General features: G+C 40.4%; 1 protein-coding gene across 2 annotated transcripts in view; it reads right to left on the minus strand.

The window, feature by feature from the left end:
• Positions 1-1779: 1779 nt before the first annotated feature.
• LOC126146070 (uncharacterized) overlaps positions 1780-23213 on the minus strand; it is a 67494-nt gene continuing 46060 nt past the window's right edge. The window contains exons 2-3 of one of the 2 annotated variants that reach the window (XM_049915599.1): positions 8257-8388; positions 1780-2348 (exon numbers count right to left, since the gene is read on the minus strand). In XM_049915599.1, coding sequence (XP_049771556.1) covers positions 2176-2348; positions 8257-8388 — 305 coding nt within the window. In that variant the 3' untranslated portion in view covers positions 1780-2175. Of the gene's footprint in view, positions 2352-8256; positions 8389-23213 lie in introns of both variants that reach the window. The other variant, XM_049915598.1, reaches the window with a different exon arrangement.

Below are 23213 nucleotides of genomic sequence, written 5' to 3' on the forward strand. Positions count from 1 at the left end.
CGCTTTAGAGTTGCAGCATGCAGACTAGTTCATCTCATGTAATCATTTTTAGGAAGATATCTCTATTGGAAATATTCGAAGAGTCTAATAATCGTGATCGTTACTGGTAAACTCTGGTACTGCTTACCATCATTTTGGTTTAAACCGCGATCTCAAACTAAAGACAGTCATTGAAATAGCATAACGAGTAACGTGCAGGACAGCAATAGTTCGTCGGGCTGGTACAAACATGTTCCTTTATAGATTTTAAAGGGTCGTTCTGTACTAAAAAATGTTGAACATTTGTGTGTTAACCTACTGTGTGTAGTTGTCCCTGATCAATGGTGCTCTGCACTTACTGCTGTTGCACCTTTTCTTGTTTTAGATGTTTTCGGCTTTCTTCAGCCGGTGTTATGGCGTTTAGTATATTGTTAAAGTAATCAAATCAGCAATGGTGTATACTTTTCTGGTTTAATAGCATGTACGACATGTGAAGTTGATAGAGCAGAAATTTTTCGTAAATACGCCTAATTTTTGCAGTTAATAATTCTCATGCAAATGTAATTTTAACTTTGTTTCCATTTTTGTGTTAGTACTTTGAAGATGGTCCGTGATCGATCCCGGTAACGAATAAATTCATTCTAAGAGAGCACAGTGTGTTGTCATGCATTCTTCAAGTATATCGATGCTGTTGACAGTCCTCTGAAAAAAATTGTTTTGCTTTTTTGGCAGGTGTATATCCCATGCAATACAATAAAAATCGTCTATCTCGTAAATAAATCTAATTTCACATTTGAAAAAAAAGGTGGGAGAAATTGTACTCGTCACATGTCGGTATCGACAGTCTACAGAGATTTTCGCTTCCAGTCAATAGAAGGGTTGGCAGTCAGATCGATCGATCTCGTAAATAAATCTAATTTCACATTTGAAAAAAAAAAGGGTGAGAGAAATTGTATTCGTCACATGTCGGCATCGGCAGTCTACCGCGATTTTCGCTTCCCGTCAATAGAAGGGATTGGCAGTCAGTGTTAATAAAAAACAACTTACTTATATTTAAGTGCATTTTGAATACGAACAGTATCATAAACGTTTACTAAATGTTATGATTGTCATTTTTCTTGTACTTATTGCGTTATGTTACAACAGCCTTAACTTAATTTCAGATTCCTTGCTACAAATATGTGGCATATTTGAAAATGACCGTCTCTTTAGTGCACGTTCACGAAATTTTTCTTTTTTTTTTTTGTTTGAAATATGTACCTTAAGCGCTGATTGGTAGGAGGAACATACGCCAATCAGTTGTCAGCACTGCAGGTCAAACTATTCTCGCTCTTGCGTCATCTAACTCCGCAGCAGCCGCTCTACATATTCCTCTGGCCCTGAGGGAAGCAACCAGTTTTACTTAACTCACAGCTCAATTCACAAACGTCAATAAAGTTAAGCCCATCAAAAATATTACTGTCTCTGTAAACATTTTTGTTTATTACTGAGCGGGGAAACTATCTTCTTAAGAACCCCTTAAAGATTGTTGACGTTGATGCCGGAGGCTTGTTATTGTAAAATAAAACAGCGGACTGCTCAAACACTTGATGGGAGCAACATGCAGCTCACGGCCCTTAGTTTGATCACCATTCTTCTTTCAGTACGTGGACAGTTATTAGTTGGCTGAAATTCTTTTAACCGCCACGCATTGAGTTCAGTAATACTATTCCTTTCGCTATGTTAGAATAATTTCGGATTAGTTCACGATCCTAAGAATTAATTACCCTACCAATTCAGACGATAACGGACACATTCACCTATGTTTACAAACACGAAATACTATATTTCTGTTTTGTTCAGTACATAGTGTATTAAAAATAAAACAAATGTAACAAAAATGTATAATGGTAATGATCACTGTTAAACTGTGACGCACTTTTCACACATGTAGTGCATGATATCCCAGATCCATCAGGAGAGAAGACTAGTTCATTCTTCGATGCCATTATTTCTCAGTTGTGTTCATCACCACATCTAGAACATAAAGTGGCTGCTGCCAGCTGGAGACAGAATTGGTCTGTGCAGCATCATTGATGAGGTCAGTGCAGCATCGTTGATGTGGTCTGTGCAGCATCGTTGATGTGGTCTGTGCAGCATCGTTGATGTGGTCTGTGCAGCATCGTTGATGTGGTCTGTGCAGCATCGTTGATGCGGTCACCAGGCAGTGACTGCCGCCATCAGCAGAAGCAACAGCAGCAGCAGAGCCTGCCCAGAGGCGCGGCCCGCCACGTTGCAGCCGTCTTCGCCACACGTGTACACGTGGCCACTGCGCCACGCCCCAGAGCCCCCCATGAAGGCACACCGTCTCTCCACCCAGTCCCGCGACTCTGCTAACAAACCGACATGTCCTCCCAGTCAGCTGAAAAAGCATAAAACGGAATTACATCTACACATAATACCGTACTACTCAGCCACGATACTACTGCACTTGGTCTCCAGTAGCCGTTATCGGAAACGCCTGGTCACACTACAACAGTTTTTTCGACTGTTGTATGTACTGTGGTACGAATAGCTTCACGACAAGCTGCCTGGTCGTTAAAACAGCAGAACACATTCTAATCGGCTCCAGGCGTACAGAGAAACACACGAGTTAGCAAAGCACCTTCGCTTCAGGTGCAATAATATTGTGGTTGATTAATGCATTATAATGAAAGTAAAACAGAGCAAGTTCCAGTGCTGTCTGTTTGTTTACGAGGTAACCAGGAAAATTCCTCTCACAATAACACAAGACAATGATTTTTAGACCAATATCCACTTATTTTTCGACATAGTCTCCTATTACGTCATTATTTTGGATGCATCACAATTAATAGTGGAAACCAACACTGGCGGAACTTTATCCGTGGTTTAGGGGTAGCGTCACGAAACATCTTCGATCCCGGGTTCAAATCCGGTCACTGCTTAAATTATTATTAATAATCAGCATTGGCGGCCGAGACTTCCGGCATAAGAAATCATCCTCATTCTGCTAACGGCCTTTCAAAGAGGGAGTAGCAAACAGTGGTTCAGGGCACTCTCTTCTTCTAGGGGTGGGAAACTGCCCCTTAAGTTGGGAGAATCAGCAATGATCAACGGCAAAGGGATTCAGGAAGCAATGAAAGCACGAAACGTGTATCAAGAGGACATGTGGGCTGTAATTGAAAAAGTGTCATGATGATATCTCCATTGGGAAAGGATTCCGTAATAGTACCCCATTCGGATCTCCGGGAGGGGGGGGACTGCCAACGGGAAGATGACCATGAGAAAAAGATTGAATAATCGAAGGAAGGATAACTTTTCACGAGTCGGGGCGTGGAAAGTCAGAAGCTTGAAAGTGGTAGGGAAACTAGAAAGGAAATGCGAAGGCTCAGTCTAGATATGGTACGGGTCAGTGATGTGAAATGGAAGGAATACAAGGATTTCTGGTCAGATGAGTATAGATTAATATCAGCAACAGCAGAAAATGGTGTAACTGAAGTAGGATTCGTTATGAATAAGAGGGTAGATCAGAGAGTGTGCTACAGTGAACAGTTCAGTGATAGGATTGTTCTTACCAGAATTGATAGCAAACCAACACTGAAGACGATAGATCAAGTATACATTCCGACATCGCAAGCTGAAGATGAAGAGATAGAGCAAGTACATCAGGATGTCGAAAAGGTAATACAGTAAGTAAAAGGAAATGAAAATGTAATAATCACGGGGGACTGGAAGGCATTGGTAAAGAGTAGATGAAACGGTTACAGGAGAATATGGGCTTGGGACAAAGACTGAGAGAGTAGAAAAACTAATTGAGTTCTGTAATAAATATTCTGTTGAAGAATCACAAGAGGAGGAGGCATACTTGGAATATACTGGGTGATACGGGAAGATTTCAGTTAGATTACATCATGGTTAGACGGAGATTCCGAAATCAGATATTGGATTGTAGGGCGTACCCATGAAAAGATATAGGTCACTAGATAGTGGTGATTAAGAGTCGGCTGCAATTTAAGACATTAGTCAGGAAGAATCAATACGCGAAGAAGTACGGTACAGAAGTACTAAGGGATGACGAGACACGCTTGAAGTTTTCTAAGGCTATAGATACAGCAATAAGAAATAGCTCAGTAGGCAGCACAGTTGAAGAGGTATGGACGTCTGTAGAAAGGGCCATAACAGAATTTGGAAAGAAAAATGTAGGTACAAAGAAGGTAACTGAGAAGAAACCGTCGGTAACAGAAGAAATACTTCAGTTGATCGGTGAAAGTACGAAGTACAGCAATCTTCTGGGAAACTCAGGAAAATCAGAAATACAAATCGCTGAGGAATGAAATAAGTAGGAAGTGCAGGGAAGCTAAGACAAAATGTTTGCAAGAAAAATGTGAAGAAATCGATAAAGATATGATTGTTGGAAGGACAGTCTCAGCATACATGTAGGTTAAAACAATCTTTCGGTGACATTAGAAGCTAGGGTGGTAACATTAATACTGCAACGGGAATTCCATTGCGGAGCAAAGAGTACATAGGTGGAAAGAATACATTGAAATCCTCTATGAGGAGGAAGATTTGTCTGGCGCGATAGACGAAGAAACAGGAGTCGATTTAGAAGAGATAGGAGTTACAATATTAGAATCAGAATTTAACACAGCTTAGGAGGACTTAAGATCAAATTACGCAGAAGGGATAGATAACATTCCATCAGAGTTTCTAAAATCATTGGGGGAAGTGGCTACAAAAAGACTATTCACGTTGGTGTGTAGAATGTATGAGTCTGGAGACATACCATCTGACTTTCTGAAAAATATCATCCATACAATTTCGAAGACTTTAAGAGCAGACAAGTGCGAGAATTATAGCTCAATCATCTTAACAGCTCATGCAGCAAGTTGCTGTCAACAATAACATTCAGGAGAATGGAAAAGAAAATTGAGGATGCGGTATATGACGATCAGTTTGGCTTTAGAAAAGGTATAGGCACGAGAGAACCAATTCTCACGTTGCGGTTGATAATTGAAGCAAGACTAAAGAAAAATCAAGATACTCTCATAGGATTTGTCGACATGGGAAACACTTTCGACAATGCAAAGTGATGAAAGGTGTTCGAAATTCTGAGCCTGGTAATATACAATAGGTAAAGAGCCAAGAGGGAATAATAAGAGTCGACGACCAAGAACGAAGTGCTGGGATTAAAAACGGTGTAAGACCGGGATGTAGTCTTTCGCCCCTACTGTTCAAGCTGTACATCTAGGAAGCTAAGATGGAAGTAAAAGAAAGGTTGAGGAGTGGAATTAAAATTCAAGGTGAAAGGACGTCAATGATGCGATTCGCTGATGACTTTGCTATCCTGAGTGAAAGTAAAGAAGAATTACATGATCTGCTGAATTGAATGAACAGTTTAATGAGTACCAAATATGGACTGAGAGTAAATCAAAGAAAGATGAAAGTGATGAGGAGTGGCAGAAATGAGAACAGTGAGAACATCACGATTGATGGTCACTATCTAGGCAACAGAATACCCAATGACGGACGGAGCAAGGAGGACAACCATAGCAGACTAGCACTGCCGAAAAGGGCATTCCTGGCGAAGAGAAGTCTACTAGTATCAAACATAGGCATTAATTTGAGGAAGAAATTTCTGAGAATGTGCGTCTGGAGTACAGCATTGTATGGTAGTTGGACTGGTGGAAAACCGGAACAGAATAGAATCGAAGCATTTGAGATGCAATACTGCAGACGAATGTTGAAAATTAGGTGGACAGATAGGATAATGAATGAGGAGGCTCTAGGGCCTACTTAGAATAGGAGAGGAAAGGAATATGTGGAAAAAGCTGATAAGGAGAAGGCACAAGATGATAGGACATTTGTTAAGACATGAGGGAATGACTTCCATGGCACTAGAAGGAGCTGTAGAGGGTATAATCTGTAGACGAAGACAGAGATTGGAATACATCCAGCAAATAATTGAGGACGTAGATTGCAGGTTCTACTCTGAGATGAAGAGGTTGGCACAGGGGAGGAATTCGTGGCCCGCCAGATCAAATAAGTCAGAAGAATGATGACTCAAAATCAAAAATATTAAGAAAAAACACTGGTGAGAAAACGCTGATGCACTGAACTTAAGGACTGAAGTGGCTTTGGCATGATGTGTCACTGTCAAATAACATACTTCGATGTACTAGGACCATACGTAGTAAGAGCTGTTACAGTAACTGTAGTGCAAGAAGTAATTGGAAGAATCAGCTATGAGTCATACAGAAACGACACTTCTATTTAAAGGCAATAATGTCACTGAAGTCGCCGCGATTCATGACGATCCTTTGGACATTTCGAAAGAAGGGACATTACTCTTAACAGGGTGTGGGTTCACCACAGACGGTCGTGCATGCTCTCAAGCTGGCCACAACTTTAGTAAGGTGTTCTTGTGGTAGGGCGTTCTTTTTCTCACCAGCGATGGTAAAAACTGCTGGTCGTTGGTGCATGTGGATTTGCTGCAATAGTCTCCCGAACGAAAGTCACACGAGCCCGATGGCTTTTAAGTCAGTGGAAAAGATAGGACAGTCAATTTTCCAATGTATTCTCGTTCAGAGAACTCTTCTCCATGCGTTGTTCGATGGAGTCGCGCAATCATCCATAAAAAATGAAGTCATGGTCGAATTCATCTCTGAAAAGACGCACATGTGGAAGAAGTACAGAATCGTAACAACTTTTAACGGTGAGTGAAACGTGTTCAGACGCCCAAGCAACGTGGTCTGAGGCATGATCAAAAACTAGGACGTGGAAAGTTATAAATGTGACTCACAAACCATGTTAAGATCAACTGCTGTAGAAGCTGTACATCGAATTTTGTATTAAAGGGTGACCATTAATGGTTTACTTTGAGTTTACGTACATTAACACTGTGTGTCGAATGAGAACTGGACAATGGTTTACCGAGTATCAGAAGTTAGGCTGTGAGGGAAGGGAGGGAATCAGGATAAATCATTCGCTAGAGCACTGTCAGTGAAAGGCATGGTTGCAAGTTCGACTCTGTTTCAGGACATATGCCAAAACAACTATGCTGAGTGAAAATTACTTCTGGAAAGTGCGCAGGACAAGAATACTTTTAATATAAGAATATACAGCCTACAGTTGCAGGTTAACTTTATCGTTTACCTAGGTTTCAACCTATGTAATAACGTCTTCTTCAGACATGCAAAATGTTAATATTATAATGTGCTAGTAAATTATATTAGATGTGGTCATCCTACAGGCTGCAACGTGTAGTACTTACATAAAATATTATTTAAATGTTTGCCTAAAACAAGCCATGACCTAAGTCAACTTTATAAAACTTGATGCATAACCATAACATAGAGCTACTACATCATGAAGTTAAGGGATACCGACTCGACACGCTTGAGGTACTACAAATTTATGCACACCTAATTACAGATAGAGATCAACTGAATCCAAAAAATAGGGCATACTTCGAAGGCTTCCAGCCTATATTAGGTTTACATAATGCATGTGACCATTACAGTTTCTACAATTATAGAACCTTCCCTACAGATGTTCATACGCGTTATCTAACGCGTGCGTAATAAGAGTTTGATTCTATACGTCTCGCGCATGCGCGCCGCCCTCTGTGAGGCAGACCGCGAAGCCCTCGCGGTCCGCAGTCTCTAGTCACACGACGAGGCCCATACAACGGGCTTAAAGTGAATCTGCTACAGCTAGTTTAATAGAAGTGACAAAACATTATGGTTATGCATCAAGTTTTATAAAGTTGACTTAGGACATGGCTTGTTTTAGGCAAACATTTAAATAATATTTTATGTAAGTACTACACGTTGCATCCTGTAGGATGACCATATCTAATATAATTTACTAGCACATTATAATATTAACTTTTTGCAGGTTCTGAAGAAGGCGTTATTACTAACGTTGAAACCTAGGTTAACGATAAAGTTAACCTGCAACTGTAGGCTGTATATTCTTATATAAACAATATCAGTTGCTGTCGCTGCATAAAAATGTTAAAAATTATGAAATACTTTTAATATCTGCAGAATTTGATCTTAAAAGGGCCTGTGAGTGACACTAAAACTCTACGTGACGTAATAAACAACGATGACTCTCGTTGACAGCTTTCAATAAAATTATCTGTTTTTAAAGTACCCAAAGCGTTGTGCCTGTATTTGTGAACTTCGTAAATTATCAAAAATAGTTTTAGGATGATTGAAACGTCTGTCACACATCACAACAAACAACTGCACGACATCTGCGAGCTCTTACCGTAGTAGGTAATCTTGGCGCACATCTGTTGAGGGTGCGAACAGTCGACGAGAGGAAAGCTGCCGGGAACGAACGGGTCGCCACACGCGGAGACCTCGCTGGAGTAGCAGTGGTAGCACCGCAGCGCCGCTCCTGTAACAGCAAATATTCATCACTGGACATTCTACACCACACCATATTCATGCTAGTCGGCGAGTGCCTGACCTCTTGCACCAGTGTGTGGTAGTAGCGTTCCCACAACTCTTACAATGACACCCACTGGAGGCATTAAGATTCTAGTACAGCAATGAAACGTTAAAATGTAAATTTTTGTTGAAATTGTTGTACATTTTGACTATTTCACAAGGGTCAATGAAGTGGAATCTAAGTATTTGTAGCGTAGGAAAACAATTAGAAATTTCGTGTTAATGTCGGCAAATATGTGCAACGTACATGGTTAAAAAGAAAGGTAGAGGTACAACACACGCTAAACTATTCACCAAAGCACATATGGTGTTTATTTTTGCATGTTTTCTCATAACCTACTGTTGTTTCTGAGACGATAATGACTCGCATTACTGACCTGTACTACATGTCCCAACCACTGACCCGCTCTCTACAATATATAGGAGATAAATGGAAAGAAAATAAGTAAACTATTTATTATTTTCAATGTAATAGTCATAACGTTAATACATTGATCTCATTGTGCGACACGACGGTCAATGCCCTCGTGGAAGAAAATGTTTGCGATTGACTACTGAGCCATTACTGTACCCAGGCGTGCACTTCCTCCGAAGCAAATCAACACCCACAAATTTCTTTATTCAGGGCTCCAAAAATATAGAAATCACATGGCGAGAGATCGGGACTGTATGTGGGCAGCCCCACGTGTTGCCAATGTTGTTTAGATTACGCTACAAAAGTTTCACTGGCAAGTCCTTCCACATCATACAGACCCAAACCGACCTTCAGCCCCCACCCCCCACCCCCCCCCCACCGTCCCGTGCGATCCCCATGCATTTGGTGCTCTGAAGAAAGATAATTATGGTGGTCGATTTACTTCAGACGAGGAGCTGCACGCATGGGTACTATCATCGTTTTGCAGGCACCGCAAATGCTTTTCCATGGGGGTACTGACTGACTCGTCTCGCAATGCAATAAATGTATTCACAATCATTGCCTTTAGTTTTGAAATAGTAAATAGTTTACTAACTTTTTTCCATATGTCCCGTTTTCATTCGATTCCGCTTGCAGATTTTCCAGGTTCCTCTTCTCACACCAGGATAATCTAAACTTTTAATTATAATGCATCACAAAATGATCACCGTCGATAATGATACTCTTTACGTACCCAACAGAGTATACAGGATGACTTTTCCCTCTTGAAGGTGATCGAGGGAAAACGTGTTGAACATTGTACAATGAGACCCAAGTATCAGTACCAGGTAGGTGGCACGTCAGAATGGGGAAATCCAGACTATCCTGAGGGACATTCTCCTCGAGAACTGCCACTATCCGTATCACTTACAAAGCGTTCCGGCCTCAGCAGCGACAGTTTTTGTCGGTGGTTCGCCTCACAGGCCACCACAGTGTTAGTGATTTCTGTATCCATCCTATTCCCAACGCCAAAGATTGATATCCCCACATTCAAGTGGATATTCCTCCCTTGGAACGCATTTCCGACCTTATATCCATACTAAATTTATTCGCTCCTTATCATCTCAGCTGTCATTTAATGCAGTTTGTCGACATTTACCAAAAACAGCCTGTACATAGTACGTATGTATCAGCGCTGAGATACACCTACACACACGTGAAAGTACATAGAGAGGGAGAGATAGTATATACCAGATGGGTATAATTAAAGTGCAACTACTCTTACAGGTCCAGTGCGACATCGAAACTAGGTAGATATACTAGTGCGGTATTGCGGAACCAGGCAGCAGCTGCAAAATCTGGCGCTTTTGACACGTCGTTTTGCGGTTGCAGCATTTCGTCGACGTCCCGGTGCTCATATTGAAAAAAAAATATATAAGCGGTGGTTAGCAATGAAAACAAAATTTTGCCTCACTAACTCGTTTTAACTTTTCTGCAAACATCCCGTTCCTAATTCATTACATATGGCAACATTTCTGTACGTCTTTCTTGCATTCACAGCGCAAGATTTGCACCTCTTGGTCTAGACTGGAACTAATTTCTTTCCAGCGTAAATCAGTTCCACATTAACGTATTACCGTATGTATACCAAGTTTCGCTGCCATACGATAGTTAGAGCCCACACTGGACCTCTATGAATAACTGCACTTTAACTACCCAGCAGAATTCGATGACGAACATAATGAATAGCACAGAATCATTTCTAGCTACCACAGAACACTGTACTTGCTACTGATTCAGGTTCCTCCTAAAAGGGGTCGGTCGTAGCTGAGCTTCACGTATCAGGAGTAGCGCCAGTGTAGTTTCACTTTCTCTGTTGGTCCCAGACGATAGCGCTTCAATTAATTAGGATCACTCGCTGTACCGTTGTAGTAAAATAGCGAATAACAGCGGTTAGCATTACGATAAAAAATCAGAAGATCTGAATTTATTGCGGCATTAAAGATTACAATAAATACACACTGTAACCATGGACGATCTAAACCAATTGCTAAATGATTTAGTCACAATATCTTCATGTGCGAAAAGTGGCAATTGACTTTAAATAATGAAAATTGTGAGGTCATCCACATCAGTACTCAATGGATTTTGCTCAACTTCTGTTACATGTAATATCACACAAATCCAAACGCTGTACATTCAGTTAAATACTTAGGGATTACAACTACGAATAACTTGAACTGGAACGATCACATAGATAATATCATGAAGGAAGAAAGTCTAACACGGTGATTTATTGGCAAATACTTTGAAATTGCAACAGATCTACAAAAGAGACTGCTCAAATTACGCTTTTTCACACTCTTTATTGCTGTCCGGTGTGATACCCGCATTGAATACGACAGACGGAGGACATAGAAAAAGTTAAAAGAAGGGCTGCACGTTTAGTATTATAGCGAAATAGTGGAGAGAGCCACGTATATGATACGGGAATGTTGAAGGAAATAATTTTATTTGTTGTGCCAGGATATTCACGTGAAATTTCAACCATTAACTTATGCTCAAAGTGTGAAAACATCTTGTTGGTGCCCACATGCATAGGAAAAATTGATCATAATATCAAAATGTGAGAAATCAGAGCTTGCGCGGAAAGGTCTGTTTTTCCAGTGACTCTTCCAGAGTGAAACGATACAGAAATAATTTGGAGGTCGTATCATGAACCTTCTGTCAGGAACTTATTTGGGAATTGCAGAGTGGTCATGTAGATGTAGATGTCAGCGCAATGTTTCATATTAGTTACCTTCGTGTAAAATCAGACCGCATTGGGAATTTTCTTTACATTGGTAGACAGCCTTCAAATAATTCATAAACAAAAGAAGTATATATCAAAAATTAACACGCTTTCCAGGTACCCTGTAATGGGAGGGGCTCCTGTATAAAATAATAGGAGAGAGGGTTTGTGAAGTATTCTAAGTGGTAGCACATACGCTGAAAAAGTGATTGTTCCCAGATATTACTTAATTAACACTTTATTTTTAATAGCTCGTGGAACGGAAAGAACAGTACTTAAGTTAACCAGCTTATACCAAATCTTGAAGCAAAGAGTGCTAAGGAGAGCTTGCGACACTATGGCACAGCAACCCGCCAATCTCTGCTGCATGGCCGGTAGTAATAGTCCAAGGCGAAGCTTACGGGTACAGCAATGTGAATGGTGCTTCCTTATGTAGGTTGAAGTGGGTCTATTGATGCACATGTTCTCAAGGCATGCGCTTCTCGGACTTTCCTTTAGCTTACAGAGGCTAAGACATTTTATGGAATGTGAGAGCTTAGAGAACTCGTCCTTTGCTGTCGAGCCCAATTCCCGTGCACAACAAAGTAAGTCGGTTAAAATTATCTCGACTAAAATGACAATAAAACCAACCGTTGTGAAAAAACTTCTCACAAGTCAAAGGTGTATTTGGGCTCCATTGGACTTAAGTCGAATACACGCCTGCGCATAACTGCTGAGAGCAGGCGACTATGAAAAGTGTGTATATAGCTTTGTATTATGTCTGTTCTGGTGAAAATGGCTGTGTGAGAGGGAGAAGACGGAATATACTAGACTACTCGGCTCCATTGCCCCGAGGATGCGGCGTAGAAACAGGGAGTGATTACCATTAACAGTGTTGACAGTTTGGAATTAGTCACAGGACACTGCTGCACATTCATCAGATCATCATAAGCCTGATGTAAACCTCTAACAACAGTGAAATATTTTCGAATATTTCTCAGTAAATAAACTACGAGACGTTTATCAAAAAGTAGCAGTAATTCACTAACGTTTCAAATAAAATAAACATATTGATTTCATTTCCCCATTCCTTTATTGTTCTTTACATACATAGCCATTGTCCTCTGTTACCATAAAAAATTCTTCATTTAATTTCATTCAAATCTGCAGTTATTATAGCCTCTACTTTTAAACTGCCTAAACGGCCACACCTCATCTTAGTATCGTTTCCTCCGAAACGGTTTCCTAAATTCTTCACAGGTACGTTCACAAAATCGTTACTCCACACAGTGGCTAAAATTAATGTCTAAAATCTGTTACAGAACCATTAAAGTCGATAACTGGCTTTTAAGAAGCAGGTGCATCAATTTTTTTCTATTTTAAATTAAATTTAGGCTTTCTTGTGAAAATTATAAGGTCTTTGTACAGCTTTGATACTGTTGGTCTACAGAATATGAAATGCTTCTCGTCGCTTCAGTTTTCCATTCATAATATAGATCGAATCAGACTATATGAAGAATCTTGACGAATATCTTTAAGCTCATAGTATTATTTACAGTTGAACTGCCTTCCTTCACACCATGTCATACTATAACAAGGTATCAAAGGTTGCATCACAGTCAAGAGGTTATGTTAGAGTCAGGACGAAGGTTTGAATCTTTCTCCATCCTCCCCGATGTTATGTTTACAAACCACCTGAGGCTAATGTCGGAATATTTCCATAAAAAAAGCTACGACAGATCAACCCAATGTGTACTTTGGCTGCATATCTAATTTACACTCAAATTTTCTATCCCCACCTAGGCTCATAATAGTATTGTACAATATATCGACTTCTCCGCAGAATAGTTTTTCTTAGGTTTAGTTTTCCTGATCTTGCAGTTTATGAAGTTTTTGCGAATCGCTCTACAAGCAGGTGGATATGGAGTTCGTGGTCGAATTTGGTGCCTTAGCCTCTAAATGTATTCGAACACCGAACTCTTAGCACCACACTGCAAAATTTCTGCCTTGAATGAAACTGTAGGATAACATTTTAAGTGTAGCGAAATTAAAGCTGTGACCTCCGACCATAAAAAGGCACTGCTCGAATTCATAGAATATTACTTGAAGAACTTAAGCATAAAATTGCGCTGAAGCATTCGCATGCCCCTCATTGTAGTTAGAACTTCGGCTGAATTAGTTCTTTACTGTTACCTTAGCAACCTTAGCAGGAATCCGTACATCGAGGGATACCATCTGGAAGCAGCTACACAAGAAAGTATCAGAAACATCCAAACTTCTGACAGGATTTGGTGTAAGTAATAACTACAATTATCAAACACTGATAGCATTCTTCGGCTGATTAACTACTGACTAAGTAAAATAACATGGGTATTCGTATACAAATATATTAAAGTCCGGAACATAACGGTTATCTAACTGGTCACAGATTTAGCATCCGAGAGTGATCTGCATTCCAGCCTAGAGCGAGTATCGATATGAGAGAACACGCCATCAACTACCAACAATAAATAAGGTCTTACGACGCCCGTAGACGATTCATTTTCTTACAGTAGTGGACGGCCGTGGTCCCCAAGACATCCAGTCAGATGGATGGACATACAAAAATTTGCGTGATTACGTCTTTTGATTTTGATTTTCTCTTGGATCATGATATACTTGTAGACAGCTTGGCTACGCCTTGGGACTTATGTTGGTTTCCCGTTCACCTCCTTAATCTCCGCTGTCATTCATCTGCGGAGTCGCCTGTTTTCATTCCGCCGGTCTCTCCATTGCCACCATTGCGAGTTGTTGTAAACTGTTTCTACCTATTCCGAGTAGGGTAGCAAAAGATAAATCTGAAACAAAAGCTCAGCAAAGGCAAAAAATAAAAATGAGCATTTGTTTATTCAGAAGCAATACACTATATGTCATAAATTAAACATTGAGCAAAATATTTTGTTTCAACTTAATCCCTCCTAATAACAGCTTTAGAGAAATGAGTTACGTTGATCATCAATAAACAAATGTGGTCTTTTACACAATAATAAAATATGTTAATTTACGTGACACGTTGCGAGACATATGTCACACTGAATGTTTCGACATACGGACAGCTGCAAGCCTTTGATTAATGGGGTAACACATTCATCTATTCGACATTAAATGTAGAGCGTACATGAATAGTTAATAAAACACCTGATATTTTTATTTATATGAATGATACTGGTACAGGATTTACCCTTCGTGACACATTATAAAGTTTCTTGTGTAATTCAGATATAAACCTACAAGTATTTGACACATGTTCTCTTCTTCGAGGAGAACGACTTTCACTCAGCCATCTTAGATCTATTATCTATCATGGCAGACTGGGAAGTCTTCCATACATCTCTCAGCAGTTATGTTCTTACCGAGGACTACATACGAATTCTGTACAAACTCTGTGTGACAAAGACCTATTAGCGTCAGTTACGTTTGAAAAATGATTGTTTGAAGTTTTGTTGGTTGTGTGGTACAATCAACGTAATTATCTACTGATCATAAGAAGCACTGCGAAACTTATGAACAGGGTTCGAACCGCACAATAGCCCTGGGTTCGGTGTGTGGCGGCGGTAGGATGAGTGGACTGCTTTAGCCTGTTGTGAGGTTGTTAACCACTGAGGACTACGGCGGGCACGAAGCCTCTGCGTCGTTTCTAGGTCCCCTGTTCAATACAATACAAGGGAAGACGAGGAACTGCATTTTCACCCAAGCAGAGCCCGAATTTTTATGTAATTACATATTCTTTTCCTCTGATCCTACCCGCGTGAAACGGGTAAATGTTCACGAAGTATGTAGCCAGTAATAATATGTTTTACTTTATTGTTGCATATTTCTGAATAATTCACATAAATATGTGTTTATATACACTCCTGGAAATTGAAATAAGATCACCGTGAATTCATTGTCCCAGGAAGTGGAAACTTTATTGACACATTCCTGGGGTCAGATACATCACATGATCACACTGACAGAACCACAGGCACATAGACACAGGCAACAGAGCATGCACAATGTCGGCACTAGTACAGTGTATATCCACCTTTCGCAGCAATGCAGGCTGCTATTCTCCCATGGAGACGATCGTAGAGATGCTGGATGTAGTCCTGTGGAACGGCTTGCCATGCCATTTCCACCTGGCGCCTCAGATGGACCAGCGTTCGTGCTGGACGTGCAGACCGCGTGAGACGACGCTTCATCCAGTCCCAAACATGCTCAATGGGGGACAGATCCGGAGATCTTGCTGGCCAGGGTAGTTGACTTACACCTTCTAGAGCACGTTGGGTGGCACGGGATACATGCGGACGTGCATTGTCCTGTTGGAACAGCAAGTTCCCTTGCCGGTCTAGGAATGGTAGAACGATGGGTTCGATGACGGTTTGGATGTACCGTGCACTATTCAGTGTCCCCTCGACGATCACCAGTGGTGTACGGCCAGTGTAGGAGATCGCTCCCCACACCATGATGCCGGGTGTTGGCCCTGTGTGCCTCGGTCGTATGCAGTCCTGATTGTGGCGCTCACCTGCACGGCGCCAAACACGCATACGACCATCATTGGCACCAAGGCACAAGCGACTCTCATCGCTGAAGACGACACGTCTCCATTCGTCCCTCCATTCACGCCTGTCGCGACACCACTGGAGGCGGGCTGCACGATGTTGGGGCGTGAGCGGAAGACGGCCTAACGGTGTGCGGGACCGTAGCCCAGCTTCATGGAGACGGTTGCGAATGGTCCTCGCCGATACCCCAGGAGCAACAGTGTCCCTAATTTGCTGGGAAGTGGCGGTGCGGTCCCCTACGGCACTGCGTAGGATCCTACGGTCTTGGCGTGCATCCGTGCGTCGCTGCGGTCCGGTCCCAGGTCGACGGGCACGTGCACCTTCCGCCGACCACTGGCGACAACATCGATGTACTGTGAAGACCTCACGCCCCACGTGTTGAGCAATTCGGCGGTACGTCCACCCGGCCTCCCGCATGCCCACTATACGCCCTCGCTCAAAGTCCGTCAACTGCACATACGGTTCACGTCCACGCTGTCGCGGCATGCTACCAGTGTTAAAGACTGCGATGGAGCTCCGTATGCCACGGCAAACTGGATGACACTGACGGCGGCGGTGCACAAATGCTGCGCAGCTAGCGCCATTCGACGGCCAACACCGCGATTCCTGGTGTGTCCGCTGTGCCGTGCGTGTGATCATTGCTTGTACAGCCCTCTCGCAGTGTCCGGAGCAAGTATGGTGGGTCTGACACACCGGTGTCAATGTGTTCTTTTTTCCATTTCCAGGAGTGTACTTTAACTTTATGATAAATTAAATTACATAATATTGCTTTCTTGCCCTCCTTCATATTTCCCTACACCCTCAGCAGGCCGCTCCCTTAGAAAAATATCCGTATCCGATCTGCCAGAAAGGTTGAAGCCAAGAAATAAATTATTTGTAAAAATAACGTTCTGGTGTGATGAAACGTGGTTAATTGCACTCCTATTTGGATTCTTGTACTTAATTCTCTAAGATTCGGAATTTCAGTTGTAAGAAGCAAAGCAGACACAGAATTAGTACTGCTTAGTAGTGTACAAAGCATTGTTGTGTGTGGTATAGATTCGTGATGTCTCGAGATTAAAAGTCGGACAAACACATTACTAACGTTCCGAAGTTTTCCTGCTACTAGTCATTAAGAATTAGAGAGGGAAGGCGCTAAGAAAATTTGCCACACAGTATTTCTTAGCAATTCGTGATTGTTTGTGTTCATGATTCCTCCTGTTGCTTAAAAATCATAATCTAAATTTAGGTCTTGTGTTAGGATGGACCACCCTTCCACTAATGATGTTGAGTTTATTTTATTCCATGTCGAACATACAGTAAGAATTCCTAACTTCAGCAACATGTACGCAGTGATCCGCACGCAAAGATAAAAACAGTGCAGTACTCTAAGAAGAAAACGTTGTTGACGCTGATGCAAAGGACTACAAATTGGGCAAATGAATTTTTTCGTGATATATGCTACACTAGGGTTCGTGCCAACATCCATGTTAGACACTTCAATTAAGGAAAAGGTATTTAGATTTTTGCAGCAGGAGCTTTTGAAAAGTGTATGGTGCTATATAAATGGGCACCGCATATTTATAGCCGTCCACGAACCAACGGGTGTGCAGTGACGTTTAATTCACGATCTCATTACTGACATGATCGAAGGATATGAGTCCTCAGACCAATTTCAAGCATGTTGGGCAACACAGTAGCTCGTTTGTGAATAACGTTGTGTGTGCTACCCACATTTAATCCACGTTAACCGTTCGACCCACGCATTGAAATGTATAGCAGACGAAATGCACGGCACCTGCTCAGAGGTAAATAAAATAATTTCGTACACCAAGATAATGTTTTTCAAAGCACCATATCGTATGTCGCTCTATAGAGAATAGTTGTCGAATGTAGCGTTGCCGCCCTAGTCTCTCCTAGCGAGACGGGGTGCGAGTACTGAAGCTGTCGGTTATTGTAATGAATATTTTCAAGCAGTGAAGTCTGTGATGACATATTTCCGTAACAACCTTCAGTTTCAGTACGGGAGGCACAAAATTCTTTCACTGAATCCAAAATCAAAAATGACTTGACACACGCTCACATAGACTTGGGCTGCTTCGGCAGGAGTATTAAAAAGTTAGAATCTATCGGGCTGCCTTAGCAGAAATTGTTAGTAATTGTTGTGAATGTCAAATCAAGCAGACTGACATTAGAGGTGGTGTTGGGCAGGTGTGCTGAATAAGTTTGACGCTGTTCTTTTTTGGCAAGAATTACGGGCTGCTCAAGTTTTGCATTATCTGCAATATCCTGAGTGGGGAGAAGAAGACACTCCGGTGAACTTCTCTTCGGGAAAATATTCATCTCTCATAATCTGCACCATCGTTGTCATGTGATGCGATCACTTTCTTACTCAAAAGCATTCGTTCTGATCGGCGACATTTTACGATTGCGGATAATTCGGAGAAACAGCTGGTAGTTCATTGCAGTTCCGAATGAAAGTTGAGGCAAGGTACCGTAGCAATTTCATCGGAGGGGGTTATTTTATTAAACTGATGAGACCGAAAATAGTTTTCCTTTTTTAGCGCAGTACTTAGTTTCAAAATAACGAATTGACTAATCTAAAATATAAGTTCTTAAGGTAGTTTTCGTGCTTCTGGTGCGTTTAAATGCGTTTTAAGATGTAACGCCATTCAGAAGTTGATTTAAGCTGAAATTATTGTTTCATGTGAAATATTATATTAAATATTTTTGTGAAATTACATATTATCTTACACACTTTTCCCATTTTAACCACAGAATTATGTACATATTGTGAGTGTTGACGCAATATAAAACTACTGGCTCTGCTTATAAGGCAATGTAGTTCGCCTCGCCACTATGTAAACGCGTGACTGTACAAGCGGCTGCCCTCAGTACTGCATCCTATAGAAGATTACTGCTGAAACGCGTTCTTTCCTTCAATAGGCGTGCTGATTTAATCATCCATGAACGTTACAATGTTCTGGAGGAGATCGGGAGCTGTTCTGGAAGCAATATGCACATTACATATCCCCCATATACATTGCATATCGCACTTGAGGATACAGATCTGCCTCTGGCAAGCGGATGAATCTACTTATTTACTTATCACGCATCCTTTCCACAAGAAAACTGGTAAGTTTTCGGTACACTTTGCTGAGTCAGCTAACTCTTCGAACCATTTTTCATTAGGTCGCACATTTTCACAGACATCTGATTAGAGGTAGATGACTTCCTGTCTGTTTTGAAACATAACATATTCAAAACTGGTCATGCTTGTCGGCAGGGAGTATTCCGCGATGCCTACTTGTAGAAAATTGACTCATTTTCCATCTGTAGATTGCTGCTCTTATTCCAAACACATTCAGAAGAAGGAGGGACGAGAGGGTAAGACATGTGTTAAGACATAAGGGATCTAGAGGAATGATCTATTTTTGGCAGGGCTCATCAGTCTTCTTACTGGTTGGATGAGGATGGCCACGAACTCCTCTCCTAGAGGTGTGTGTAGAGGGTAAAAACTGTAGGGAATGGCAGAGAGTGGAAAATAACTAACAAATAATTTTAGGACGCGGGGTGCAAGTTATACTCCGAGGCTGTCACAGAATGTGAATTCGTGACAGAACGCTTCAAACCAGTAAGTTATCGGATAACCGCCAAAAAAGTGATGATAAGTTCGAACATTTTTATCCGTCTGCCGATTGTTGTTCTTATTACTTCAAACTGATCGGTTTCGAACAATGTCAAATTCGTAAGTGCCATGAGGCAATTTTTGGAACTGCTTTGTTTCTTGAAGAAGGCACTTTTTGTTTCTGTTTGTGATGGGAATCTGCGGTATCCTTTCAAAAGTAGTGAGCCTAAGCATACTCTCAGTTCTTTCGTGTCGAAAGAGAATTCGTATATATTTTTGGAACCACTTTCGTATCGCACTGACTCCCTCACGAAATAATCAAAAGCATTTTTCCAACCGCATCTGGTGTGAGATCCTTAATTTTGTTTCTCATTTCTTCTAGAGCTGCATCAGCTGAAAGGTCATTTTCAGGAGATGCAGTGTGTACTGTATTCATTTTACTGTAAGTCGGTAGTTGGCTCTAAAGTTTCTACTGTTTACTTAAGTTCACTCTATCTTTGGCACTAATTACTTCATTATCTACAATCCTTAAACACGTGTTTTCTTTACTTTGAAAATGAACTTCCACCGACCCAGCATTATCCAAAACATTCAAAATACCTGTTGCACTATCAACTGCCTCACCTTCATCTGTCAAAGCATCAGTATTCGGAGAAACAAAAACCACATCAACATTTGTAATATCTTCATAAATCAGGCCTTCAAAATTGTCATTACTTATAATGTCTAAATCTTCATCCATTGTAATTCCTTTGAACGCTACGTCATAATTTGCTTGCATTTTATCTGTTTTGTTGTCTGTCAGTGAATGAAGTAAACATCATGCACAAACTCCCCTACTGGAACTGAATCTAAAAATAGTCCAGTCACGATTTAAATTACTAAACACAGTCATAATAGGGATCCAAAATTTCATCAAAATGAAATATTTGTAGGTGCTGGTAAATCAAGTAAGGAATTGTTAATAATTTTAATTAAAGGGTTATTACTGTGTTGCTTTTATTACAGCTATCTCAAAAAACGATGTTGTTTCCTCCCAGTGATCTAAAATAGATAGTTTGTCTTTACGCTTGCTGAACAATAATATAGGCCATTAATGGCGTATTACTTACTTGCAGTATTATTGTATGAACTTTTTCCTGCACAACCACATTCAACAAACATTAAGAAATGATTGATACGTGGAAAGCATACGTGGTCCATTTGGAGCAATTGTAGTCTCATTTTAAAGTATATGAGAAATACTAACAAATTAAAAAATACTGAATTACTGCCAGTATCGTAGATTTTCAATACAACAACTGGAATTCAATATAAGTTCTCCCCTTATTAGTAATAAAATAAAACTCAGTAGAGTCTAAAAAGAGATCACTGGAAGATAGTGGTTTAAGTACAAAAAATTTTGTAATTTTGTAATGTGGGTTCTTCACTTATTACAAAATAGAAATATCAATTGATAAGTATTAAATCCTAATTTTTTTAATAAAAATAATGTCTTGTTCTTTTTAATTTATGAAAATAAATTATAAATTGATACAGACATGCAAAGTATCTTAATGCTTAAGGAAAACATAGTAATGTACATTAATAATATTCCTCACTTTCCAGAAATAGAAAAGTCTTTTAATTTACATTTGACACTTTACATTTCTAATCAAGTTTTAATATATTGCGTATTCGCATGTTTGTGTTATTAATAATTAGAAGCAGAAAAATGTTTTTATAAAACGTAATGATTCGATATTTGTTAATTGACATCTCTATTTATCAATTATTACGGAATCCAAATATGAGGAAGAAAGATGTTGTCGCAAGATTCGAACCAGCGATTTTAAAATTACCAGACAGTCATTTTATCAGCTAATCTTCTGTTTATCGTTTCAATTTTAGACTTTGTAGGACCGAAGTGAGTACGTTCAACTGATAACCAAGATATGAACGACTTGCAAATGTTCTGCATTTAACAGCGCTCGGAAATATGATCGGCGAAAAAGATTTTTTTCAAGTGTGAGAATTCATGCCTGGGCGCCGACCTTAAAGCACAATAATTATGCAGGAAATCGAAGAGGGCAGAGCAGTGCGTAAGACCCCTCGTTAATGTAACTGCCTGTTAATCTATAATATAGTAAGCGGAAGTGACTGTGAAACTTTTAGTTCCGATAACAATGATTACTCAGTAAATACGAGAAATAATGAAAACACCGATCGACAGACAGAAAATAAATTCTCGTTAGCATATTTTCCCCTGTTTGAAGCCTTGAAGTAGTACGTCGCTGCACTAATTTCTAGTCTTTCTTCGAAAATGCAGTGATTTTGCAATAAACAAGGTGTTAGTCTTTTGACAACTGTCAGGCACCTGCTTAGGAGGAAGAAAGTGAGAATCGGAACTCTTCACTGTTCGCTGTGCCTAGAAATCCTTGATGTTAGCCACCCCCATATGCATCAGTGTCGCCAAGATACAGATTTCAAGTGCTTTCTCTACTTCCAAATCCAGTGCGCTGTCTCTGTTCTCTCCCAACACTTCCTGCCTGCACATTCCAGAGAATATCACTGGGCCTCAGTTTCATCTTTGCAATTAAAATGTGACCCGCATATTCTCATTCCTCCCGGAACGATGACTTTGCCTTATAACAATGGGCCACCGTACATTTCAGCGACCCTGTTCGCAAACATCATGGCTACTCCCATCTATTCTCTCACTGTAAATTATTCCTGTTTTCCGTCCTAAGAGCTCCATAATTTCCCGAATCCTTGCCATATTCCTGAACCTCTCAAAATATACTCAAGCTGTCCTCTCGCCGTGCGAACCAGTTCATTACATTCGTCATTATTAGCAACACTTGTCACAAGCGTTTGTTGCCAAAAGACAACACACAGATTGTAGTCGACAAACAGATTGTTATATCTTCAAAGTACAACAGTCGTTTAAATAATTAAATATGTGAAAATATTTAGGGGTTTTTTTCGCTGAAAAACTCTGCTTCTGTCAATGCATCCTCACCGATGAGGGCCGACAGCATGGTAGCAGAATAAAAAAATAAGTCAGCAGTTACTTTGGGAAAGACGTGATGTCAGCGACATAAAACTTGTGTTTGACCAAAGCAGCTACAATGAAAAATAAAAATTCACTCTTCAGACAGAATAATTAAATTTGCAAGAAAGACATCGAAAATATCATGAATACATGCTCTTCATCGATGTTTTTAATTACGCGTGCAGAATCTGGGAGTGACATTTTGCAGTTCAGGCAATTATCGGAAAATTACCAATATTTCATAAATGCGTGAGTATCTTTAACTTTATGTGTAATAGCAAGATTGCATATGCCATGTACATATGACATATGAAACTCTCTTAGTTCTACTGAGATGAAAAACAATGCCTCTTTCATGGCAATGTTCGTAACGCAATAAAAATCTGT

This window comes from Schistocerca cancellata, chromosome 2 (genome assembly GCF_023864275.1).
Source record: "Schistocerca cancellata isolate TAMUIC-IGC-003103 chromosome 2, iqSchCanc2.1, whole genome shotgun sequence".
Taxonomy (NCBI): domain Eukaryota; kingdom Metazoa; phylum Arthropoda; class Insecta; order Orthoptera; family Acrididae; genus Schistocerca; species Schistocerca cancellata.